This window comes from Peromyscus californicus, unplaced genomic scaffold (genome assembly GCF_007827085.1).
Source record: "Peromyscus californicus insignis strain IS unplaced genomic scaffold, ASM782708v3 Scaffold_8__1_contigs__length_139910024, whole genome shotgun sequence".
Classification (NCBI taxonomy): domain Eukaryota; kingdom Metazoa; phylum Chordata; class Mammalia; order Rodentia; family Cricetidae; genus Peromyscus; species Peromyscus californicus.
The window spans coordinates 67,604,422-67,630,717 of record NW_026294606.1 but is presented as its reverse complement, the minus strand read 5'-3'; the positions used below and the strand labels follow the sequence as shown (position 1 = coordinate 67,630,717).

Sequence of the window (26,296 nt, the reverse complement as noted above, 5' to 3'; positions counted from 1 at the left end):
CAGTGAGGCACTTCTTCCCAGTGGGACAGGAACTTGCTAGGGCCGCAGCTGGGTTTCCTGTGTGTCCATCATTGTAGTCATCATCCCGCCCTGTCCCCCAGCCCGCCCTTCATTCTTTCTCACTTTCTAGTAGGCACACCTACAAAATCTTAGCCGGCCCTAGGCTCACAGATTCTGCTGTCTTCTTCAAAGGGTTGTATAGTGCTTGTTTCTGTGCTCAGTTCTGTGATTACTCGGAAGTCAGCACGTGTCTGTGGTGTGAGATTCATTGGTATGTGGTTGTCCAGTTGTTCCCCTTATTGGAAGATTACATTCCCACATCGAATTACCTCAGCTTTTAGCGTATTTGGACTGTCGTCACACCACTCCACGCCTCCCTTTTGCTTACTATGCGATGTTGAAGATGGTAGCTTCATGGCAAGGTTTAGAATAGGCTATGCACATACACATACACTTTCACGGGCTTTTAGATTGTAGCTTGTCAAATAAAATCCACTGGCCTTTGGAGAGAACTGGGATTCCAACACATTGAGATTCCGAGGTCTATCTTGCAGCAGTGAATTAGTGTTCAGTGCACAGGCTTGCATGCGCTTTAGTAAACGTATCCCTATTATACTTTGCTGTTGGAAGGTTTTCCTTACCCCCTCCCCCAGCCCCCCACATTTCCCAAATTGGGTGAGTAGTGCTCCTGGCCATGATTAGCTCCCTCAGGTCCCATTCCATAACCAGGATGATGTGCACACCGAGAGAAGCTCATGGGCTGGCCTGTACAGTCATTTCTCCCCTCTGCCGTTGTCTGGACTCCCGTTCAGGCACTGCCCAACATCTGTGATTGCCTTTTGCAAAATTTCTGTCTCTGGATTATAAGCAAGGTCACCAGAAAAAGTATTAATATGCATATTAGAGGTGACAAACTGTAGTATGTCAGTACCTGCTTTTGATGGATATTTTATTTAACCCTACATCTCTATGAGGTATGTTATTTAATTTTCATTTCAGGAAACTTTTAGGCATACATAAACTACCAATTCACAGACAGGAGTAGTCAGGAATTTGGGCTTTGAATTTCGGTAAGCTGACTCCGGGGCCTGCTTTCTTATCCACGTGCTATAAAGGGAACTGAGGCTAACAGAAGCATGGTTCTTGAAAGGGAGAGAGAAAAACGAGAGATTACATGTGCAGAGCAGTGGGACATTTCTTTCCAACAGGACAGGGAACTTGTTAACCCCGCGTCTGGGTTTCCTGTATGAACCCTAACACCTATCCGGGGTTTTGCTAGGCCCTTTCCCCCAGCTTCCCTTTCCAATTTTAGAACAGACTCCCTAGAACCTACAAACCGTCCGGCCCAGCAATAATACGGGACAAGGTGAGGCGGGTGCTGCTTCTCCAGAAGCTTGGAAGACTGAGTCTCCGGTGGGGAGACCCTCCCTGCTCCCGGGACAGAACCCCTGCCACCCCAGGTGCGCTCTCTGCCTGGACAAGGCGTACCAGCCGGGCACCCACTGCCAGGACGCGCGTGCCCGCCCGCGTCTCTCTAGGAAGAGGTCGCAGCCAGCGCGGACAGCTCTTCCGCGGGAGCGCGCTGCGCAGCACCGCCTCGAAGCCCGTGACCCCGGCTGGCCCACCCCGGAGCCCCGAGTGCGCGCTCCCGAGAGGCGGCGCCGGGGCGGGGCGCGCGGCCGGGGGCGCGCTCCTCCCCCTCGCGGGCGGCCGGGCTGGCGGCGCCGAGCCCCCGCGCGTCGCACATGGAGCGCTGGGCCGAGGCGGCGGCAGCGGACAGCGGCGCTTCAGTGGCTCGCTCAGCCGGCCCCTCCCGCTCCTGTGCGCTGCTCCTCCAGGCCAGCGTGCGCGGTCACCATGGCGTCCAGTGAGGAGGACGGCACCAACGGTGCCTCCGAGGCCGGCGACGAGAAGGAAGCCCCGGGCAAGCGGAGACGTCTAGGCTTCCTGGCCACCGCCTGGCTCACCTTCTACAATATCGCCATGACCGCCGGGTACGTGCGCGCGAAGGTCCTGCCAACGCGCCGCGCGCAGTTGTGCCATCTCTCCGCGTTCCGGGCTCGGGGACGCGGGGCAGCGCGCGCTCCCGGGGCTGCTGGGAGGGTCGAGCCGCGGGGAGGACGCGCGCATGGGGGGGGTGGAACGGGAGCGCGCGGGGGGGGGAACACTGAAGGGGTCGAGGCGGAGGCGCGCGGCGGGGGGCTTAAGCGAGCCAGAGCGCGCGTGTTGGGCGGTTGGGGGGTCGCGGCGCAGCGGGCGCACATGGAGCGGGAGCGCAGGTGCTCGGTAGCGGACGGTCCCAGCACTCTGGGCGCGCGTCCGGGGCGCGTAGAGCGAGAACGCGCGTGCTGGGCCCCCGGGGGTCGCGGCGCGGCGGGGGCGCGCGCGCGGAGCTGTGGGGGAGGGGTGCAGAAGGGTTGAATGGAGCGGGGCGGGGCGGGGCGGCCGGCCGCCGCTCGCTGGGCATTGCCTAATACGGTGCACGGCGTGGCGCGGCGGCGCGGGGCGCGGGCCGGAGGTTAAGTATAGACCCGGGCAGGAATGCGGGGCCGACCCACGAGGGAGGCGACTTTGGCCCCGGCCGCCCCTGTCGCCTCCCGCTGCTGTTGAAGAAACGCCGGCGTCTGTTCACCCCAGCCGGGAGTTGTCCGCGGGCAGTGCACACTGGACCCCGGGCGTGTGGTTCCTGGTGCTGCAATCGTGGGGCAGTGTCTTCACCTACCGTTTCTTTTAAAGCAAGGCACTTAGAAATGCTTACTTGGGACTTGGAACACTTAACCTGATTGGGACAGGACAGGTGTCCAGCATCGTTATGGCCTTATCCTTCCCAGAATCCTGTCCATTTTTAAAAAAATTCAGGCTTAGTGTGACGTGGAAGTTAGGGTTTTTACAAGATCAGTCTTCAAAGAAATGTCAAATGAGTTTTGTGTCTACCGGTGACTCAAACCATTATGGAAATGCCCTTTGCTATCTTGTCTTTAGAAAGAGTTACTTTTTAAATATCCTCCGAAGTTTTAACTTACATGAATGTGAGGAAACGTTTAGTATTTTAAACTGTCTCTGAGCTTCATAGAAAAAAGTGTGATTGAATTGACCTCTTGGTCAAGTGTAGATAACAAATGTTCCTGTTGATCATGTATATTTATGATACTGAGCAGCAAATGTAGGTCATAAATATGTATTTATTGGTGGTTACTGTGTGCCAGGGACTGTGCTGTTTCTTTTGGGTATGTCACCTCCTTTTTGGTCTTCTGCAATCCTGTGAGGGGTACAGAACAATATTTTATAGTGAGGCATGGGGAGACCTTAAGTCACTGTCCAGAGATCACAACCAGAAAGTGTCAGGCATGGGTTTCCACTGAGACTGACTCCAGAGCTGTGCAACTTCATCTTCTTGCTGGCCTCGATTTCATAACATTTGAAAGTTCAGAAAACTAACAGGCTCAAAACAACTGGGAGACAGTTCATTGCCCGCCATGCTCTGTTGCCTTAAAATGCAGCAGGGGCTGAGAGACTCACTTCTCCTCTGAGATAGTCTCATCCAGTTAGTAAATGTTTTTGAAATACCCACCCTATGTCAGTTGATTGGTGTCCCTTCTCTGTCCAGTCCAGTCTCCATTTTTAAGGCCATGTTACCATTTCAAAAGTGAAAACTCACCTCACAATCCCAGTTTAAAATCTTGAATGAACAGTTTTAAATGGCCACAGTGATCCTATCCTGTTAGGGAACCCAGGGCTATGGTCATTGAAGACCATTCTCAACATACTCCCTCGTTTATCTTTCCAGTTTTCCTGCATTTGAAATCCCCAACTCCCTATTTTTCAGTGTGCATTTTACAGCTCCTTCCGTCTTTGCATAGGTTGTTCACTCTTTCAGGGTGTTAGTGTCATCCTTGTTCTGGTGACTGAGTCAGCTTGTTTGAACTAGGTTCCCCTGGCCTCACTGGAGACAAGCTAAAATGACCTGTGCTTTGCATTCTCACCCTTCGCTCCTGTTCTGCTCTTTCCAGCAAGCCAGGGTTATCCTAAAGGTGTCTGTCTGTCTGCTCGCACGGAGAGGGTCCAGTCTTTTTTTCATCAAGGCAGAGTAATCCATGTAATTCTATAAGCCTCCTATAGATAATCTTCCATTTTTTCCTTACTCTGGTTTGAGTGCCTGATTTCTTTGAAGTTTATGCTCAGACCTCTGTCCTCAGGGGTACTTTACTGGGGCATCTTCATGGACGTCCTAGCACACCTTGACTGCTTGGTTTTCCTCCATCCCACTGACTGCCATTTGGCAATACCATGTATTTTTACTAATTTTTCACTGCAGTCTCCAAGAAGTAATGCATATCTATTGAGTGAATCAATGAGTATGTTGTAAAGCATTGGTGATGAATATCTACTGTATAAGCTCCGATTTTCACTTAGTATTTAATTCAGTCATTCTGATTTTTGTAGTTATACTTTTCATTGTTACACAGGACTGTACTGAAGTAATGTACAATCACAGATTAAGTCAGTCCCCAGTGACATTGAAGTCCCCCTACCCTGTCTCTGTGGAGTTAGTAGCTTTAGGTAAATCCAGAGTTGGGGGCACCTTTGAATGCCCTTGAATCCTTGGATGGAAGGATTTTTATGGTATATTATGGCTCACTCATAATAGGTTCTTGACTAGAGTCATGAGCATCTGTGCCTTGCTTTTCAACAAACACTTTTGAACCTATAGGTGCTAGTGCATTGTCTTAGGTCAAGTGGGGAATATGAGACAAATATTCTAGGCTCATCCTTGAAGAAGCATAGCCTGAGCATTTATATATAGATGACCACTGCAATAAAGATAGACTAGGATAAGTACATACGTAACAGGTGTCTGAGGACGGGGTGTGTGTGTGGGGGAGACTGAGAAAAACCATTGTGAAGGAGATGAAAGCATTTGAATGGGTCTTTGAAGGGTGAATAGGACTTACCAGACATGGGTGAGGATACAGCATGTGTGAGGATAAAGATGTGAGGTTGGGAGACATAGGTTCAACAACAACAACGGACCTGAAATACAGACAGGTGGCTTGGCCTATCCATTGCAAGACCTCAGGTGCCTTGCTGATGTGTGGTTTTCATTTTGTAAACACTAAATGATTCATTAAAGGTTCTGTTTTACTTCTCTGTAGGGGAGTAAAGTTGGATACGCTATTTGACCTCTGACCCTTAGTTTTCCCATCTGTAAAACTGTAACAACACAGCTCCTTTGATAGATTATGACAAGGGGTAGAGGTATGAATCTGAAGTTCTTAGCAGAAGTGTTTGATGGACACTGGACTCTTTAAAATACTAATTCCAATCCCTAGTGGTTAATTTGAAATTTCAAGAGAAACTATTTGAGTTTTTTTTCACTGTTATACTGAATGTGCTTTGATAGAACAGTAAATCCAATTTCATTTTCCAAAATGTTAAGTTATAGCCATATCTTTTAGATAACATTTGATTGCTAAGGATGGTAGATTCAGTGGCTGGATATATCACAATTGGTTTATCCATTTACTTGTTGGTGGGTATTTCCAGTTTGAGGCTATTATAAATAAAGCTGTGAACACTCATGTACAGGTCTCTGTGTGGATTTATGCTTTCATTTTTCTTGCATAAATATCTATAAGTGCAGTGGCTCTATCACAGAGTAGTCACATGTTTGATGTCTCAAGCCATTGAGCTCTTTTCCCAATTTGGTTATGCCATTTTCCTTACCATTGGTCATAAATGAGACTTGCTGCATGTCATTGCCAACCATTGATATAGCCAATGATCTTCCTTTTTGACACTCAGTGTCTTAGTCAAGGTTGCTATTGCTGTGATGAAACACCATGATCAAAAGCAAGTTGGGGAGGAAAGGGTTTATTTGGCTTACACTTCCACATCAGTGTTCATCAGTGAAGGAAGTCAGGACAGGGACTCAAACAGGGCAGGAATCTGAAGGCAGGAGCTGATGCAGAGGCCATTTTGAGGGGTGCTGCTTACTGGCTTGCTTCTCATGCCTTGCTCAGCCTGCTGTCTTTTAGAATCCAGGACCACAGCTCACGGATAGCACCACCCACAATGGGCTGGGCCCTCTCTCATCAATTACTACTTAAGAAAATGCCCTATAGGCTTGCCTGCAGCCTGATCTTATGGGAGCATTTTCTCAATTGAGGTTCCGATTTCTCAGATGATTCTAGCCTGTGTCACCTAAATTTAGCCACCACACCCTGTAAGTCTATTGTATATCCTTGTTGTGAATTTATTTTCATTTTCATGACCAGTGATACTGGATATGTTTTCATGGCTTACTCACTGGCAAGCTTGTATGTCTTCTTGGGTTTAATGTCTGTTTACATCTTTTGCCAATTCTTTTCCTTTGATGAGTTGTTTGGTTTCCTAATATTAACTTTTAAGAACTCTTTAAATAGTCCTTTGCCAGGTATGAGATTTGCAAATATCTTCTTCTGGTTGCAGCTTGTCTTTCATCTTCTAACAGTGGCTCTCAACCAGCAGGTGGTCATAATCTATGAACCTTCCAGTTTTAACTCTATCCACAAGAGTGCTTAGTTGCAGTTGGTGAAAGCATGTGTTGGCTGTAAAAGGAAGTATTAATTTAGTCTAGGAAATGCAATCAAGAGGTGTTAATGGATTGTATATGAAAGCACAGCTGTGTGAGAGGAGGCCATCCCTCCTGCAGGCCTGTTAACTTAAAGGAGGTACAAAGGAGAAGTTTCAAATTAGGGTGTCATTTTCAACAATGGTTGAAATGGGGGATCTAGGCCGTGAGGATCGATAGCTACTAACATCACCAAGAAAGAACAGCTAGAAATTGTTTGCTCCTTTAGAAATATGCCAGACAACTTAAGTACCCTTGCCAGAGTCTGATGGAGCCCCTGGAACTAACTGCCAATTCACAGGAATGTAGGAGGCAGAACATAGTAAATGACGTAAGGTATCCAATTAGCAAGATCTAGACAGTGGGACACTCGGCAGGCCCAGCCACCCAATGTTCAGCAGACAGCTTGAAAGGGAGTGCTGAAGGGAAGGAGGAGGGAAGAAGGAGGCTTGTAGATTCAAAAATAACAAGAGACACACCAGATAATTAGAGTATATGAATTCTGTTTCAACCATGATTTAAAGAAATGAGACAGCCGGGCATTGGTGGTGCACGCCTTTAATCCCAGCACTCGGGAGGCAGAGGCAGGCGGATCTCTGTGAGTTCGAGGCCAGCCTGGGCTACCAAGTGAGTTCCAGGAAAGGCGCAAAGCTACACAGAGAAACCCTGTCTCGAAAAACCAAAAAAAAAAAAGAGAGAGAGACAATTAAGGAAATGTATACCTTAGCTCAGTGTTTTCTTTTTAATTAAAATAGCATTTAATGCTGTGTTTGTGTGTGTGTGTGTGTGTGTGTGTGTGTGTGTGTGTGTGTGTGTGTGCAAGCTTGCTATGCTCATGTGGTCAGTGGACAAAGTTCAGGAGTCAGTTCTCTTCTTCCACCACAGGGATCAAATTCAGGTCACCAGGTTTAGTGGTGGGTACCTTTTTAGCCATCTTGCTAGCCCCTCTATGTTTTGTGACAGCCAGAAGCTATTATTTTTAGGTTGGGTACTGGGATTCTAGTTTTGCTTTTAAAGAAAATGATTTCAGAGACATGCAAGAAAACATTGTGGGCCACATTAGAGAGTATTGTGCATCTAATTCAAATTAATCAGGGTAGAATAAGGAGTAGAGGCTTGGATGGAACAAGATTGACCACAGCATGGTCATCCTTGAGGCTAGTCAGTAGGCACTTGGTGACATCATTTTATCATTCTCTGTAACTTTGTGTAAGTTTAAGTTGCTTACATGATTTTTTTTTTTTAACTTTCATCCCATTGGGCAGGGCTCAGCAGGGCAGGGAGCAGGCTCTCATAGAGGGAAGAGGCTTCTACTCTACTTGCTGGCGATGAGCGGGTTCCGCAGCACCACAATGACCAAATCCCCGCGCAGGAACATCTTGGAGATGTAGTGGTCCTTGTTGACAGGCTTGGACTTCTTCTTACTCTTGCCACTCTTGGGGACCTCTGTCCACATCTCCTTCATGTTCTTCAGCACCACGTTGCAGTGCCTGTCAAAGGCCTTCACCCAACCCAGGAGCTTCTTGTTGTTGCGACAGTTATATGAGCCCTTGTGTGTTGTTCTTGACTGACTTCGTGAGAACCGGGAGGGGACCTGTGTTGAATTGCTCCTCCTCCCGCTTCTGCAGCTCCTCTGGGGTCCTCTCACTCTTGGGTTTATTGAGGAGACTCATGGTGGAGGTTTCGCTCACAGATCACTCCCGCCTCCGCCATATTCACATGAAAACTTTTAAGGGAAGTTTTCCAAAGGAGATATGAATGTAAATAACCAAGTGTTTCAAAGAACAGGTGTCGTGTCTAAGAAATCTAGAAGAAAAGGAAATGCTAGAAGATAGCTAGAAAAAAGAGATAAGCTTTTTTTAAGGACATTGTAGGCAGATTGACATAAAAAGGCTCTTTCATTTTGTAGGTTCTGGCCTATGTTTCTTGTTACAGCACCGTCTTTTATCTTTACTTGCTAATTTAGTGCCCAGGTCAAAAGAAATCATGTCCTGCTTATCTTTAGTTCCCAGCACTTAGCTTAGCACCTACCTGTCTTAATAATACTTGTTGAGAGATGAATTAATGAATGAGTGAAATCAAACAAGCAAAAAATTCGTTGAAACAGTTTTTGTTTGTTTGTTTTTGCCCAAAGAGAATCTGATGGTTTTGTTTGTTTGTTTGAGACAACCTCACTATGTAGCCCTGGCTAGCCTGGAACTTGCTATGTAGCCCAGGCTGGCCTCGAACTTGAGGCTATCCTCTTCCCTCTGTCTCTGGAATGCTAGCATTACAGGTGTACACCATTCCATCTGGTTTGTCAAGGACTGATTGGATCTGTTTGAGTTCATGGAATCAATATCCCTGGCACATTTAAAAACAAAACAGAAACAGATCACCCCCAAACTAATTTCTAGTGAGAGAAATTCCAGTTGCTTATTGATTTTTTTTCTTTTCTTTAATTGCTAAACTGACACCCAAAGTTGGCTAAATGTAGGGCCTTTAGAGAAACTTTGGATAGTCTTTGGGAAGGCATGCTTGGGAAATGAGCTCTGATTAATTTATAGAAGTTCTTGGCCTTGTTTACTGAAAACCAGATGGAGTAGGAATTAATGCCGGCGGTGGTCCTTTCCAACCCCAGTGCGATCGTTTGTTTTGTACTGTGTAGCCTGTAGGTGGTACAATGCTGCCACCTATGGGACAGAATCAAACTTGAAATACCACCTAAGTGCTGTTTAAAATGCACACTTAATGCTTTGATGACTTTTTAAACTTAGTAACTGTCTCTCAAATTTTATAGGTATCTAAATTGTCTCTACCTCTAAAGGACAGGTGTGTGGAAGTGTGGATGAATATGTCTTCACTAACTTTTGGTTTTATTAGAACCATGGGGACATAGAACTGAGGTGAATTTACAGTTTGGGCTGGGAAGGTACCTAAAACACGGAAACACAGTCAAACCAGCGCTTTAGGCTTAACTCAGTGCTGATTCCAGAAATAGCCCTTATAAAAAGCAGGATCATGAGCTGAGTCAAATAAAACCGTGATGTGGTAGGACAGAGGTTTGGGGACTTCGGAGGATCCATTCCAGTCTTGCCCATTATCTTATTCCAAGTTCAGTATCTCTCTCTCTTTTTTTTTAAGTGCCAAGGATCGAGTTTAGGGTTGCATACATATGAGGTAGGCAATCTAATCGACCACTGAGGTATGTCCTCAGCGGTAGGCTTAGTAAATTAATGTCTTCACTCTGAGAGTGGCCTGCAAACTTTTTGAAATAATACTATCAAAATACTTGAGCATAGTCTCTTCCTATGACTTTTACAATGAGATAAACATAGATAATTCTGTGATCATAGTGACTGAACCCGATCTGTGACATCGCAGTGGCTTAGGAGCAGGCTGGGCTTAGTGCGAGCTTTAGGTCTCAGCTGGCTCGGCTGTGAGTACCTCTGTGTCTGCTTCCTCAGCAGGAAAAGAGAATAATCCTCCAGAAGCTTCCTGCAAGGACTAAACATTGGTTGTGTGGCCACGTCTGAAACATAGATCTGAAGATCCACTCACTCTCTTTGCTGTAATCGTTAATATTTCTGCATCTCAAAAGTCTGATGGTTTTAGACATTTGCTTGGCTTTATGTCATTTTGTTCAGTGCGTCCTATGCTGAGCAAGGGGAGGGGGAGAGTGGTCCAGCATGTTCTGTCCTTTGGTTCTGTCAGGTCTGTATTCGTCTCTGCAGGAACCCATTTAACCCATTTAAGTAAATAAAAAAAAAACCATATTAAGCTATGATAATCATACAGTGCAGAAATCTGGTTGACTGTATACTTTGATACCTCCCTATCTTAAAGCCTAGGATAGCTACCCATGTCCGTGGATGGAGTGTTCCAGGCTTTTAAAAGCTACTGGTAAGGCAACTTTCTTAAACTTCAGCATACTTTAGGAGTGGAGAGGGAAACCAGGAAGAAGTTAGTTCTCACCAAAAACTGCAGGAAGAGTGAGATGGTGTGTTCTAGAAAGCTGTTGTCCACAAGTGGAGTTTTTAAGTGTTAGTTCATAGAGGAGAGTGCATATTTAACATACATCTTTAAGCTGACAGGGGTCAATATATGTTCTTGTCTCTTTTAAAAACATCGACTTTTGGCTGGGTGTGGTGGCATGTATCCTTAATCCTTGCATGTGGAAGACAGAGGTAGGCATATCTCTGTGAGTTTGAGGCCAGCTTAGTCTACACCGTGCATTCTAGGCCAGCCAGACCTACATAGTAAGATCCTGTTTCCAGCAACAGTAGTTCCTTGAAAGCAGGCTCATACCTGGTCTGTATGTATCTCTTCTATATCATAGCCATTGTTTTGTTCAGTGGAAATTAATAAATGATTCTGATTAAAGATTTCTATGTGCGCCTATGTAAATTATGTACTGTATTTTTATATGAAAACAGCTTTTGACAGGTATTTATTCTGAGACTTGTGTTGGTTGGTTTACTTATTGTCAACTTGCCACCTGGGCAGAGAGAAAGTCTACTGAAGAGTTGCCTAGATCAGATTGGCATGTCTGTGGGGCATTGTCTTGCTTGATGATTGAAGTGGGAGGGCCTAGCCCACTGTGGGTCGTACTATCCTTAGGCAAGTGGGTCTGGGCTCTATGAAGAAAAAAAATATATAGCTGAGCATAACCAAGGAAGCAAGCCAGTAAGCCATTCCTCCATGGTTTTTGGTTCAGTTCCTGCCCAGATTTCCCTCCATGATGTACCGTGACCTGGGAGTATAAGTTGAATCAAACCCTTTCTTCCCCAAGTTGCTTTTGATCCAAACGTTTTATCACCGAAATAGGAAGAAACTGGGACCACAGCATCCTACATTTATGAAATGCTTTGATAATGTCATTTCTAGTACTGCAGCTATTTTCATTAGTCTGTCAGTTTAGTTGCTGAAAACAAAAATATCCTCGCCATTGTTTTGTTAGTAGTTGGCACCTTGTGAATTCTATAGAATGCCATTTGTTATCTTTCCCCTGGAGGCTGCTTTTTTTTTTTTAACATAATGAACTAAGAATGATAAAACACAAATAATATTGTACGGTTTTTGGCATTTCTTTTCAAGAGGTTTAGTGAGTTTTTAAAACTGGGGTAAACACACATGATATGGACCATCTTAACCTTTGTAACGTATATAGTCCTGTGGCATTAAGGACATTCACAGTTTGTGTGGCTGTCATCACCATTCATATCCCTAACTTCATCCCACAAAACAAAACTCTGTGCCCATTAAACACTAACTCCCATTCACCCTTTTCTCCCAGCTCCCGGCAACCACCACTCTTTCCATGCCTATGACTGATAACTGGTGCCTTGTGTAAATGAAGTACAGTATTTGCCCTTTTGTAATTGATCTATTTCCCTCGGTACAATATCTTCAGGGTCCATCTATGGCATAGCATGTATTGAAGTCCCTTCTTTTTAAAGACCAGATAATAGTCTGGGCCTAAAGGAAAGCTTCTCATGGATAGGAATCTAAAATATTAATACTGTTATATTTCAGGAATCAAAATGAGTGAAAAAAAAGGGTGGACTTGAATTTAGATGTCATTGTAGATTGACTTAGTGTTATAGAAGAATGACTTTGAAAGATAAGCAAAATATTGATAGACCACATAAAGTATCTGTTCAGTCAGTGATCGATACCCTGGTTGCTTTCATCTTTTAGCTATTGCTAATAGAAAATAATGCTGCTATAATAGCATACACATTATCAGTAATATTAGTTTTGATAGAACTTTGTAAAATGCTTTTATTTTCTCTAGGTGGTTGGTTCTAGCTATTGCTATGGTACGATTTTATATGGAAAAAGGAACACACAGAGGTTTATATAAAAGCATTCAGAAGACACTTAAATTTTTCCAAACATTTGCTTTGCTTGAGGTAAGTTTTTTTTTTTAAAATATGTTGTTAGTCTGCTATGGTGTCTGTTTGCAAACACTTCAGTTGAACAATGTGAATCCTAATTTGCTAATTATGTAACACCTGTGGACTTGTGGACTACTCCTGCTGGTGGGTATTTGATATTCCTATTATTGACTTCTGATTTCTCAATTTCCCTACAGGTAGTCCACTGTCTGATTGGTGAGTTTTTGCCTTAATTTTATGTTATTGTTTTAAGCTGCCTTTGAGGCAGTCACTAACTTGATTTCTCTTCCAGGAATTGTACCCACTTCTGTGCTTGTGACAGGGGTCCAAGTGAGTTCAAGAATCTTCATGGTATGGCTCATCACTCACAGTATAAAACCCGTAAGTGATGCAGACATGTTGTCTCCTTGAGTCGCAGGGGAGCTTTTCATTCTTAGAGACCTAAAGTATGAATACTGCCATGTTTTGGTGGGGCGGGGAAGAATGATTGGGCAAAAAAGAGGAGGGCCTTAAATATCATTCTCCACTGAGAAAGATGGGCGGTTTGTCAGCTTCTGCTCTGTCTCTTCCTCCTGTGTTTTCTGGATGGTCAGGTGAATCCTTATCTCCATCCAACCAGATTGTTTTTTCTCTTCTATGACGGTTCTTCTTAACCAAGTCTTTTTTTTTTTTTTTTAAATCTTTGGAATTGTCATTGTAAATCACTCATTTGCTTTTCCTTGTTTAGCACAAGGCGTTATAGGAATAGGCAAAAGTCAATGTAGTTCCATACACCTGAACAAACAAAAGACCTGAATTAAAAGTTGTAATTTTTAAATCCAAAGATACAAAATCTCAGACAGGAAGAGTAAGTTGAAGTGAGCTATTGTACGTGGTGACTACAGATGACAACAATGCCTACTTGAGAATTGTTGAGAGTAGATTTTAAGTGTTTACCCAAATAAATAAGAAATATGCCAAGGTAAAGTGCAAGTTAATGAGCTTCATTTTGCCATTCTGTAATGCATACATATTTCAGAACAGCATGTTATGTACCATAAATATGTGCAGTTTAATTTGCCAATTAAAATAAAATTTGAAAGTTAAAGTTGAGGAACTTGGAGGAAAAAAAAAAAGACACATTATTTATGGAGGCTTGACAGGAGACAGACCTAACTACTGAATCTAATTAGTGCTTTCAACCATGTAGACAAAACAAACACTATGCAAGTCTCTCTGAGGATGTTGGGCCTTTTAAACCCATGTCAGAAACATTTCTCAGCTCAACCCTTCTGACCTTTTTAACAGCCTCTGTATCTCCTGTCCACTTGAGGACAGATCTCTGGCCCTCTTTCCATCCTGCAGATCCCCTTCTTGTCTCCTCTGTGCTCTGGGACTGACACCGAACCTCCTCTCCGTTTCCTCTGAGCCTCACTGGCCTCCTGTCTGTGTGGGGACAGATCGCTGACCTTGTGTCCTCTCACTTCTCTGCACTTTGGCCCTCACGACTGGGATCTTTCATTCAACTGACTTGGGCCACCTGTCCCTAACCAGGGCTGCAGCACAGAGTGCCGAGTGCACACCTCACACACAGCCCAAGGTTTCACTAAAGTTGCTTACTAGTTTAAAAACAGGACTCCCACACTGACAGAACAGCAGGAAGATGATTCCAGGCAGTGGATGAATATAATAATTGAGCCAGAACTTCAGAGAAACGGAGGAAGGAGGGAAAAGAAAGACAGAGTCGGGTAGCCAATACTACCTAGAAGGGACTTATTAAAGAGAAGTTAGAAACGGGGAGTTACTAAAGAGGAAAAGACTCTCCAGGTCCTTTCACACCCCAGAGGATCTATCCCTTGATTTTACTATTTGATTTTTATCCAACAGTAGCTTCCCATTGACATTTATCAACCACTCCTTAATTACTTGAACCAACATTTATTGAACAAATTCTATACATCAGGATTTCCAAAAATGAATAAGACAACTACCGCTGTCACTGTGCTGGATGTTGGGACACATTGGTCATACAGGAGGTACCAGCTATGCAGACACTCTGTGCCTGACGCTGTGCTGAGGATGTGGCTGTCAATGATGCCAACATGGTTCTTACTCTCTGGAGCCTGTGATGGATAAAAGCTAAATAAGGAGTTATACAAATGCTGACTCCATGGCATTTGGTTTAAGTGTTTTGAGAACAGAGCACAGTATGCATTACATTATATACCTAGAGTTTAGTCTCTTCTAGGAAGTGATTGAAGGCTTCCATAGACAAGGTATATGTAAGCTGAGCACTGACTGATGTGAAAGAGTGGGGAAAATTTCAGTTCAGATTGATCAGTGTTAAATCTAAAAAGTAATGTCAGAATGGGAAGGTGATCCAGTAGCTGAGCAGGCATGAGAGAGGTTTGGGACGTGTGTTGGCCTGAATCACTGTGACAGTTATGTTTGACATGAGCAACTTAACAGTGAAGAGATTCATTTTAGGTCATGGTTTTAGAGGTTTCAGCACGTAGTCCTGGGCTCCATTGATTATGGGCCATGAGGAGGGAGAGCAGCCTGGCAGCAGGATCATGGTACAAGTTACTCAGCTCATAGTAGGCAGGAGGCAGAGAGAATAAGGGACCAGGGATCAGGTGTCACTTTAAGAGATCTAGCCCCAGAGACCTGTGTTCTACAGCTAGGTTCCACCGGCTACGTTTCCATTGCTTCTCCAAGTAGTGTCAACACCGGGTATGTTCAACACATGAGCCTGTGGGGGACATTTCAAATTTAAACCTTAACAGGAAAATTTGCAGGGACTGTGATCTTCCAGCTGGGTCTTAAGAGATCAGAAAGGGTTCTGTATAGGAAACAATAGTTCTAATTGTGTAAAGACAGAGACATTCCAAGGCACAGTGTGGAAATAATATGAAATATGTAGCATCAGCATCACAGTGAGAAAGTGAGAGGGCTAAGTAACTGCAGATCAGGTTGTAAGGACCTTTATGTAGTGTTCTGGTGTTAGAATTTACTTTTTTAGCCTGTTAAGCAATGAGAGATCAATGTGAAGTTTCACATCATATGACTTATTTAATTATTACCATTATTATGTAGTTGTTTTTTTACTCTTTACTCTCCTGGGGCCCTGCCACCCATCTCCCAAATAGATACACATGAAGATTTATTATTACTTAGAAATGCCCACCTTAGCTTGGCTTATTTCTTGCCAGCTTTTCTTAAATTATCCTGTCTAATTTTTGCCTCTGGGCTTTTATCTTTCTCTATTTCTGTATACCTTTCTTTCTTTCTTACTCCATTGCTGGTTGTGTAGCTGGGTGCCTGGCCCCTTGAGTCCTCCTCGCCTCCTTTTCTTACTTCTCAGTCTCTCTTCCCAGATTTCTCCTCCTATTTATTCTCTCTGCCTGCCAGCCCCACCTATCTTTTCTTCTGCGTTGCTACTGGCCATTCAACTCTTTATTAGAACATCAGGTGTTTCAAAAAGACAGGCAAAGTAACACAGCTTCACAGAGTTAAACAAATGCAACACAAAAGAATGCAACACATCTTTGCATCATTAAACAAATGTTCCACAGAATAAACAAATGTAACACATTTTAAAACAATATTCTGCAACATTACTATTTGCTTTGTTTTATTTTTAAGAAAACTTTCATCTGAGAGGAGAATAAAGGAAGGAAAAGCCACTTAGGAGATGGTTGTAATGGTCCAGCTGAGACATTATAAGGCCCGAATTGAAATAAGAATATTAGGGATGAAGATGAATGGCCAGATTAGAGAACTGGTGTGTGTTGTAGTCACTGTGTCATTGCTGTCAAGAGACAGCATGACCAAAGCAGCTCTTATAAAAGAGAACATTTAATCGGGGGCTTGCCCACAGTTTCAGAGGGTTAGTCCATTATCATCATGGCAGGAGGCAGACAGGCATGGTGCCGGAGCAGTAGCTGGGAGCTTTACATCCTGATTTGTAGGCAGCAGGCAGAGAGAGAGGGGGAGACAGAGATGGAGACAGAGACAGAGACATTAGGCCTGACATGGGCTTTTGAAACTCCAAAGCCCACACCCCACCTCTTATAACACACCTTATGACACACCTCTTATAACAAGGCCACACCTACTCTAACAAGGGCATACCTTGTACTCCTTCCTAAACGTTTCCACCAGCCGAGGTCCAGTCTTTAAATATATGAGCCTATGGGGGCCATTCTCCTTCAAACCGCCACGGTATCACAGTAGAGTTTGTATGATTTAATGACTAATAGGAAGTTGGAAGGGTCGATTGTTCCCATTCAGCTTTCAAGGCAATGATGTCCTGGGATGTTACACTTACTGGCTGTGCTGAGGAACGAAGGGGGAAAATATCAGTAAGTAGTCAGCCACTCCAACTACAGGACACAGTTAAGGTTTACATTTATAACCAATTACAGAATGAGTGACTGCATTGTTTCCTGCATTCCATTATAATAAAAGGCAACAAATAATAGAAAGAAAATGCTTATCTCACTGAACAGAAAGCCCAAGGTTCAACAGCGCTGTGGCTTTCTCTGATCTGCAGATCCAGAATGAAGAGAGCGTGGTGCTTTTTCTGGTCTCCTGGACTGTGACCGAGATCACTCGCTATTCCTTCTACACATTCAGTCTTCTCGACCACTTGCCGCACTTCATTAAATGGGCCAGGTGGCAATGTCTTGCCTTTCAGTTCCTCACTGCCCTGTGCATGCTGACTTCGTGTGCTGAGCTAACACTGGAGAATTACCGTTTGTGTCACAGATCCATGATGCCAGAATGCGGCCGTTTGAGTCACTAGCAGTGTTCTAACTTGTGTTCTAAAAGCTGAATTTGAATGATCATAGGCAAATAATAATACCAAATAGATTTTATGTAAAAACACCCACCAACAAATCATATCCTTAGGTAATCTCAGTTGGTCATTTATTTTATTGTTTTGGAAAGTGTCATATCCATTTTGGGAACTGTATTAAAGTTTACTCTGATTGCTGTAAGGTATTATTATGTGAAGATTGATTTTTTTAATTATTTTTAATTATATACATACATGTGTATCTGTGTGTGAGTGTAGGTGCCCTTAGAGGCCAGAGGCACCAGATTCCCCTGGAGCTGTAGTTACAGTTATTTGAGAGTCCCCTGATGTGGGTGCTGGAAACCAAACTTTGGTCCTCTTCAAGAGCAGGAAGCACTCTTAACTGCTGGAGCAGCCCTTCATTTGTGCATTTTCAAATCAGCATGAGTGAGTGTCAGTCTAGCATTTCATCTCTAGTACTCGGGTACTGCCACACAGTGGTCCACGGTGACTGAACAGTGGAACATCTCTACTGATAGGCTTCAGATCCTTCCCAACATTCTGATATTATAAATAATGCCACAAGATGTTGGAGACAATATCATACATATCTCTTATTTCTATTTTTAAAAAGCTGATATTTAAGCCCAGGTGGTGGCACATGCCTTTCATCCTAGCACTTGGGAAATGGAGGCAGGTGGGTTTCTGTGAGTTCAAAGCCATCCTGGTCCAGCTAATGAGCCCCAAGCCTGCCAGCACTACCTGTCTTAATGACAAAACAAGCTCTGACGTTTGTGTTAATACATTCGCAATAGCTAGCTGCCCTCATCCTTGCTCTAGATCTCCATATATTAAAAGCCTAACATTCTCTCAGAGAATTCCTTTTTAAAATTCATGTATTAGGGCTGAAGAGATGGCTCAGTGGTTAAGAGCATTGACTCCTCTTCCAGAGGACCTGGGTTCAATTCCCAGCACCCACATGGCAACTGACACCTGTTGTAACTCCAAGATCTGACAACCCTTACACAGACACAACATGCAGGCAAAACACCAATGCACATAAAAAATAAATAAAACCCCTGTGTTATCCATGTTTAATGACAATAAATTAGAATATATAAATAAAGACTATACCTTCAGGGATAATTCCTATAATGCATTAATAGAATATAGAAGTAAATACAAAAGAAGGAAATACGACTTTAAAAATTATTCATAATCCCATTACACAGGGGTGTCACTGTTGATTGTATTTTTGAGACACTTAGACTTTTAAAATATTCTTCTGGCTCCTTTTGTGGAGACATTTGTGGCTTCACATTTTACATACAATAAAATGCTCTAAAATTCTATCTTTATTCATCGTTTGTCTTAAGAAGGTTGTACTGTTATGTGTTAGGTTCATTTTATTCTTGTTCTACATGAAGATATATTCACATTTAAGGCTTAGACCTTTGAAGGGGTTTGGAGCTTTGCATGCAGTTGGCCTAATCTTAGAATGCATGTCAGTATCACTTTCCATGATAGTCTTCAGAACCTCTGGTTCTTCTAAATGTACTAACTCAGCACATTGTCTCTGTTCATGAACTGTACTTACAAAGTTTGGTTGAAGAAGGTTTGCATAGGTCAGGCCTATTAGCATTTAGTGTCTTGAGTCTCTTGTTAGGGATGCATTTGCATGTTATAAATTTCTAGAAAAGTACAGAACTCTGCTATTTCATGTTTCAACTTGTGTTGGAATCATCCATCATTTCATTAGTACTAAGGGTTTAGTAGCTGAGCATGGCAGTGTATACCAATAGTCCCATATATATATATATATATAATTATATATTATTATATAATATAAATTTATGTATATAAAATTTAGTTATAATCATCAATGATTTTTTTTAAGACAGTGTCACTGTGTCACCCTGGCTGGCTTAGAATTTACTATGTAGACCAGGCTAGCCTTGAATTTACAGAAATTTGCCTGCCTTTGTCTCCTGAATTGCTGGGATTAATAGTGTGTGCCCCCATGCCCGGTCATAATCATCAATAATTATGTTTCATGTCTAAACACTCTTGAAAATTACAACTATCTAAATATATTTTACACATTCATTAAACAACCTAAAATAATATTCTTATTTAAGTTCAAATGTGGAAGCTATTATTCTCAAATAAAACTTCACTTTAGAAATAGCTTCCTATTTGTAGTTTGACCTACTATCATGATTGACTACCTTGATTCTATATGAGTTGAAAGTGTTCCTGGATAATTTTATGTTGCGTTATGATTTCATGCTGATTTCCATTTTAATTTCAGAAGTACATTTCCTCTAAGAAATTTTAGGTAACAATTGGGAATCTTTGGTGTAGCAAGTCTTCCCATAGTTAGTGCAAGGAAGGTAAAATAAATTCCACAATTTATTCCCATACCATGAATATTCATTGACCTTAAGGGTTTCAACTATTTTTTAAATTTTATTTATTTAATATGAGTGATGACCAGGCAGTAGTGATGCACACCTTTAATCCCAGCATTTGGGAGGCAGAGGCAGGCAGATCTCTGAATTTGAGGTCAGCTTGGTCTACAGAGCAGAGTTTCAGGACAGCCAGGGACACACAGAGAAACCCTGTCTTAAAAACCAAAAAAACAAAACAAAACCAACCAAACAAAAAAGAGTGATAATTTATTAAAAAAAGTAATTACATTTTGTTGATTGGTGTGTGTGTGTGTGTGTGTGTGTGTGCTTGTGTGTGTGCTTGAACATTCCAGATGCTCCTGTGAAGGTCACAGGACAACTTGCAATGAGTTAGCTTTCTCCTTCCACTATGTGGTTCCTGGGGATTGAACTCAGGTCATCATATCAGGCTTTGCAACAAGTACCTTTACCCACTGAACCATCTTACCAGCCTGGGAGTGAAAAATACTATTAAAAAAAAATCACTGGAGAGCTTCATGAGGTTAAGAAAATAAATTAGATTAGATACTTTGTTTTAAAAGGGATTACAAATGTTTGGTTTTTGGATTTTAAAAGATGAAGTGGGAAAATATTGATTTAAATAATAAACAAAAATTATATAGGACTGAGACGAGCATGGGGGCATCTCTCGTAAGGGCAGAATAATTAGGAACAGCAAAGGGCAATTTTCCCTTCTTTAGTCTGTAGTTCTACCCACATCTCTTCATATGTCTGTAGTACACAGGAATCAGGTGATCTGTCTATCTATCTACTATTTATACATGAATCTATCTATTATCTATCTATGCATGCATCTATATGTTTATCTCTCTGTCTATCTCTATCTATCTATCTATCTATCTATCTATCTATCTATCTTCTATCATGCATCTATCTATCTACCTATCATCTATTATCTATCTATGCATCTATGCATCTATCTATCTATCTATCTATCTATCTATCTATCCATCTACATCTATTTATCCACTATCATCTATCTATCTATCTATCTATCTATCTATCTATCTATCTATCTATCTATCTATCTATCTATCTATCTACCATCTATTTATCCACTATCATCTATCTATCTATCTATCTATCTATCTATCTATCTATCTATCTATCATCTTTATCTCCTTCTCTTTCTCTGTCTCTCTGTCTGTTTCCCAACACACCCTCACACCCCTCCTGACACCCCCCCCCCCCAGGGTGTTGTGCAGCCTAAGCTAGCCTTGAACTCAGTGTGTAGTGGAAGCTGACTCTGAACTTCTGCTCCTCCTGTCTCTCTTTCCAAAGTGTCCTTTATCATGTCTGATTTATGCAATGCTGGGGATCAAACTCAGAGCCTCATGCATGCTTGGCAAGCATTCAATCATCTGATTTCTATGACTCTTCTTTATAGATGGATTTTCATGCCAACTGGGAGAGTAAAGAAAATACAGATGATTTTTTTGTAAAAAATTTGCTTGTTGTGAAGGTGGTTGTACTAATTCCTAGTGATTAAAGTCATGTTGTCAGTTTCCTTCAGTGGTAACTATGTTTAACCAGTAATCACAGTTTTCCAAATAACCTAAAATATCTGCTTTTGTCACTTAAACTATCAAACTAGGTCCTAACGGGTCCTTTTTAGGCTTAGCATTCACTTTCAGGCTCAACATTGAACATCAATAGGGAAAATAGGAGCAGTTATGGCTATATACCCCAAAGAAGCATTTTTTTAAACACTTAACTGAAACAAAAAGAGCTGTGTAGTTAGATATGGTGGCCCCATCTGTAATGTCAATTACTTGGAGGTTGAAGCAGGAGGGTCACTTGAGGACAGGGGGAGTTCGAGACCAACCTGGCCAACACAACACTCCCATGTCTCAAAACAAACAAACAAAATATGCACATGTACTTTAAAATAAACCATAAAAATATTTTAATACGATATAGAGTAAACTGATTTCTTATTTTATTCTTATGTTGTCGTTTGGAATGGGAATTTACTATTAGAAAAAGGGTGATAGTTAACAAGCCTATGACTAAATCAGCCTGTGTGAGATACTGTAAATGCATGCAGAGAGATTTCTAAGTTTAAATACAATAGTAGTGGAAGAGATGTGCTGTAAAATACAAGAACTGGTCTAGAAAAACAATCATCTGTCTTTTCTTTCTCCAGATATAATTTTTTTATCATCTTATATCCTGTTGGAGTTGCTGGGGAACTTCTTACAATATATGCTGCCTTGCCTTATGTGAAGAAGTCAGGAATGTTTTCAGTAAGGCTTCCTAACAAATACAATGTCTCTTTTGACTACTACTATTTTCTGCTCATAACCATGGCCTCATATATACCGTGTAAGTATAGGCTCATTAGTACTTTGATTTAACGTATGATATGCAAGTGTTTAGAATACCATGCTAAACTGATTTAAAAAGCAAGGGAAAATGGGAATAATTGCTCATAAATGTATTTACATGTCTGTCTTTAGAATAACTCAAGGGGAGTGAGTCAGATTTTCTTTTCTTTTCTTTTTAATGATTATGTGAAAAGGTAAGTCAATTAATATTCAAATGATTGCTTTCTCAGAAGCATTTAAATATGCCTGGTATAGTTAACAGAAAAATGAAATCATTCCAAACACATGCATCAATAGAACTGTTGACAAGCGTTTTGATTTCTGCGTATGAATCGTAAGCATTCTATCAAGAAAACTTGAGATCACTTCTCTCCATTTGGCATACCTGGAGATTTATGACAAGTGCTTTTTTGGTTTTGTTTGTGTTGTTTCATGTCCTTGGTAGGAATAAAGTTGCATTTTAAAAACTGTTTTGAATATTTCAGCCTCTCCACTAATTTCTCACCATTTTTCAACAGCTTCAATGGGTGGATGAGACTGCATTGTCTTCTTTTAGGTACTAATAGTGATACATTTTTAAGTCAATTTTTATTTTTAGTCACCAGCAGCAAATAAAAGAGGAATGCAAGATTCATTCATCCTCTCAATAAAAGCAGAGGTGGATGCCAGTGGGAAGTAGGAGAAGTGAGAAATTTACAGTCTGAACGCTATAAGGACAGGCTGTAAGGCCTTTTAGTTCATGGAGATATGCATGAGATTTGGCCAATCCATGAGAGCTCCAACTTCAGAGCTTTTCTGAAACCAAAATAGACTAAGAGTTCAGAGGATGCCTTCTCCTTGTCTTTTCCATCTACCTGATTTACCATCTAGCCAGTGTTGGTGAGCTCAGGAAGAGGGACAGTCACTGTCACACCCCTTGCTTTATAGGAGTCTAGGTGGGGACAGTGTGCCGCAAGCAGAGTCAGCAGTCACGTAGGCTTGGGGTCACCTCTCTTGTGACCTCTGCAGTTATGCCATAGAAACCAAGATCTTAAGAGAAAGTGATTTGAAGCTTCAAACCTATAACTTCTGAACGCCTGCTTTTCAGGTGTCCTGGGAGACGTAAGTCTGACCTCTGGTGGTAGTAACTTCCTAGCTCATTGTGCCTATGGTCACTGAGGTCCCTCTTGCTCAAGATCAGTCTGTCAGAGGCCTGTGTTTCCCCATCCTTACTGATATTGCTAGAGATATCAACTGATTTTACTTTGATAATTAAGAGTAACATTGGAGTATTTATTTTAGTACTGAGGATGTGTGTTTCTCACTCACCAATGAGGGTATTCCAGATGGGAGAATTTCAGTGAACAGTTTTAAAAGTACCCAGGATGTAGTGCCTTCTATTAAACTTCTCAGGGTTTTATAGGAGAATTCATCGTAATTGCTCAGTTTGCTTTGAATATACATGACCTGAGTGTTTAGACCACTAGATATACTATGACTGCATTTATTAAGCTGGGAAGTTCATAAATAAAAATCAAACCCATTCCATATTCTTGTAGTATTTGACCTAAATTAATTTTTTTTTGAAAAAAAAAATAGATAAATAAATAAATAAATAAATAAATAAATAAATAAATAAATATTTTTGCCCAAAGTTGCCTGAAGAAGATATTGAAAGTTTCTGTGGTCAGTTTCCTTGGCTTGGTTATTCTGGGATATTTTACATTTGGAGCTGATAGCTGGTGTATATTTGTCCAGCCCCCAGCCTTTATGCTGTGATTGAAAGTCTTGATTCCGTGGGGTGTGGTGGCGCACGCCTTTAATCCCAGTACTCAGGAGGCAGAGGCAGGCAGATCTCTGTGAGTTTGAGACCATCTTGGTCTCCAGAGTAAGTTCCAGGACAGCCTAGGCTACACAGGGAAACCCTGTCTTGAAGAAAGCAAATAAACAAAAAAAGTCTCGATTCAAACTGGCTCAAACTTTTCTCCAAATTTGCTGCACAGATAATCATGCACCCAGCTGGTATGATTCATGCACATATTTGTGTGTGTGCATGACCGAAGCCCTTAGTCCCGCTGTGGGGAGTGTCTGATCAGGACCCTGTTATGACTCTTCCTGGACACCACATCTGGGACCACAGCCCAGGTCCACTCTCTTCCCTAAACCAAGGGTTAACCGTGTCACTAATGTGTGTTGTCCTGAGAGCATGGGGCCTTTCATAGTGGGTATGGATGAAGGTTGGATATATTTGGGGACATCCCATGCATGTGCGTGTAGGCACTCACAGAGCCAGATACAGTTAACAGAGAACAGCAGAGTGTGAGGCCCGCTGTCCTTGCTTCTGATATAGTCCATTGTTACTGATTACTGAAAGTAAACATTGTAATCTAGGTCTTTATGGAAAATATATTTAGCACGGTATGTGAACTTGCTAGGACAGAAAGACCTCCAGCAGTTTAGGTGTTACATAGCGTGTGACCTCCACTTTTGCCCTTAGCCTGAGCTCCATAAGCCCTGGGGTGGGTTGTGTGTGTAGTAGTCCTGTATAAAGTGCTGAAATCTCACATTTTACAGGTTTCCAGCATAGTCTAAAGCAATAGCTCATCTGTCTTTGTTTTCTTTCTCCAATGAAGTGTTTCCTCAGCTCTATTTTCATATGTTACGTCAAAGAAGAAAGGTGCTTCATGGCGAGGTGATTGTAGAAAAGGATGATTGAACGATCCCTACAGACAAGGTGCTTTTTTCAGAAAAACTGGATTACTTGAGTCCAACTTTTAATAACAAGAATAAAGAACTTCATGAATACCATGGATCGTATTGTTTCTTGAAATATAAGGAAAAACATGTTTTCCAGTCTTTGTCTTCCTATTGTGCTGCATCTGTTTTTGACAACAACAATGGCAAATATTTGAAACTGGTGGGTGAGCGGGGAGGGTGAATCATAAAGAAAACAACTGGATATATTACCTGAGAAAAGGAACTTTTTGTGACCTTTACTAATATATTTTACAACATATGCTCAAGGCTTTTAAAATCAATAGGTAGAAATTGGTTTTATTTAACATGATACTTACCAGTGACATTTATGTTTTACTTGTAAATGAAGGCCAACACAAAATTGTAACAAGTGATTAATAATGTATTAGAACCCCCTGATCCATTGTTTCAAATTGTAGGGCAACATTTAAGATTAATAGCAATATCTAGAAGTGTGCACATAATTTTCTATGGTAAGCTTTCAATGTAAAGTAGAAACATAAAAATATCCCAGTAAATGCCACAGTTGGGAACCATTTTCTTTTCTTTGGGGGAGCACTGGGCTTGCTGGAGACACAGCCGAGGCTCTTGTGCATGCCAGGTGAGTGCTCTATGCACCTAGTGGCATCCTCGGCTCCAGAAAATAGTCTGTGAAGACTTTTCTAGATTGTTGACATTATTTACTGAGCAAACTAACTTTTATTTGCATTAGTCACTCAAGGAAAGCTTTCTCAATCATAAGGACTTTAAGAGATTAGAAAAACTGCAGCTATTTACTTTGCCTACTGTTTAATGGACATGTCTGATCATATTGTTTCCAATTTTTGGTTGAGAAAGCTGCTCTGACCCATAGAATTACCATATAAAACCATGGTGTGATAATCCTGTGTGGTACTTTATAACTAAGGATTTCTAGCTGTCATCTGAAACATTCATTTTATTCTGAATTACACTGAGGAGCAAAAGTCTCATGATAAAGCCCCTGACCCCCATGTTTAATAGAAAGACGTACAGAGCATGCTTCATTTCTGCTTTCATTAAATAGGGTCTTTAAAGGTTTCCCTCCTATGGTAAAGTATACTAATTTACTGGTTGACTTTAGAGCTAATGTAGATGTGATAAGAAAAGGAACCTTTTGTCTACCGAAGCTACGTAGATACAATTGTCGCTCTTAGTGTTCTGTCTTGTGTGTATTTGTGGTCAACATCTAATGCACTCTATTCAGATTGGCTTGTTTGTGTGGAACCGGCTCCTATACCAAGTCTTCCTACAGTGGTTTGGAGTTTAGAACAGTTTTGCAGATTTGTTATCAATGACTTAATTTTTTTCAAGGGTGCTATTTTTGTTACATTGCATTTTATGTTTCCTTAGCTGCTGAACGTTTGAGTGAGCACTGTGTATTAAGTCACCAAGTCTCAAATGCTCCTCGTCATTCTGCCCTGACACTGCTTGGTCAGTTTTCATCTTGAACTTTTTTTTTTTTTTTTCTTTTT

At 41.8% G+C, this 26,296-nt stretch overlaps 1 protein-coding gene and 1 pseudogene across 1 annotated transcript; one reads left to right on the top strand and one right to left on the bottom strand.

Moving 5' to 3' along the window:
- Positions 1 to 1,730: 1,730 nt before the first annotated feature.
- On the top strand, positions 1,731 to 24,854 carry Hacd1 (3-hydroxyacyl-CoA dehydratase 1). Its single transcript, XM_052726829.1, is given in 8 exon segments — positions 1,731 to 1,807; positions 1,809 to 1,994; positions 12,387 to 12,504; positions 12,687 to 12,705; positions 12,782 to 12,870; positions 17,024 to 17,145; positions 21,887 to 22,065; positions 24,680 to 24,854. Coding segments are annotated over 8 exon segments (858 nt in total). The 5' UTR covers positions 1,731 to 1,745; the 3' UTR covers positions 24,763 to 24,854.
- Positions 2,457 to 12,380, bottom strand: LOC128102910 (small nuclear ribonucleoprotein Sm D2-like; annotated as a pseudogene).
- Positions 24,855 to 26,296: the final 1,442 nt, after the last annotated feature.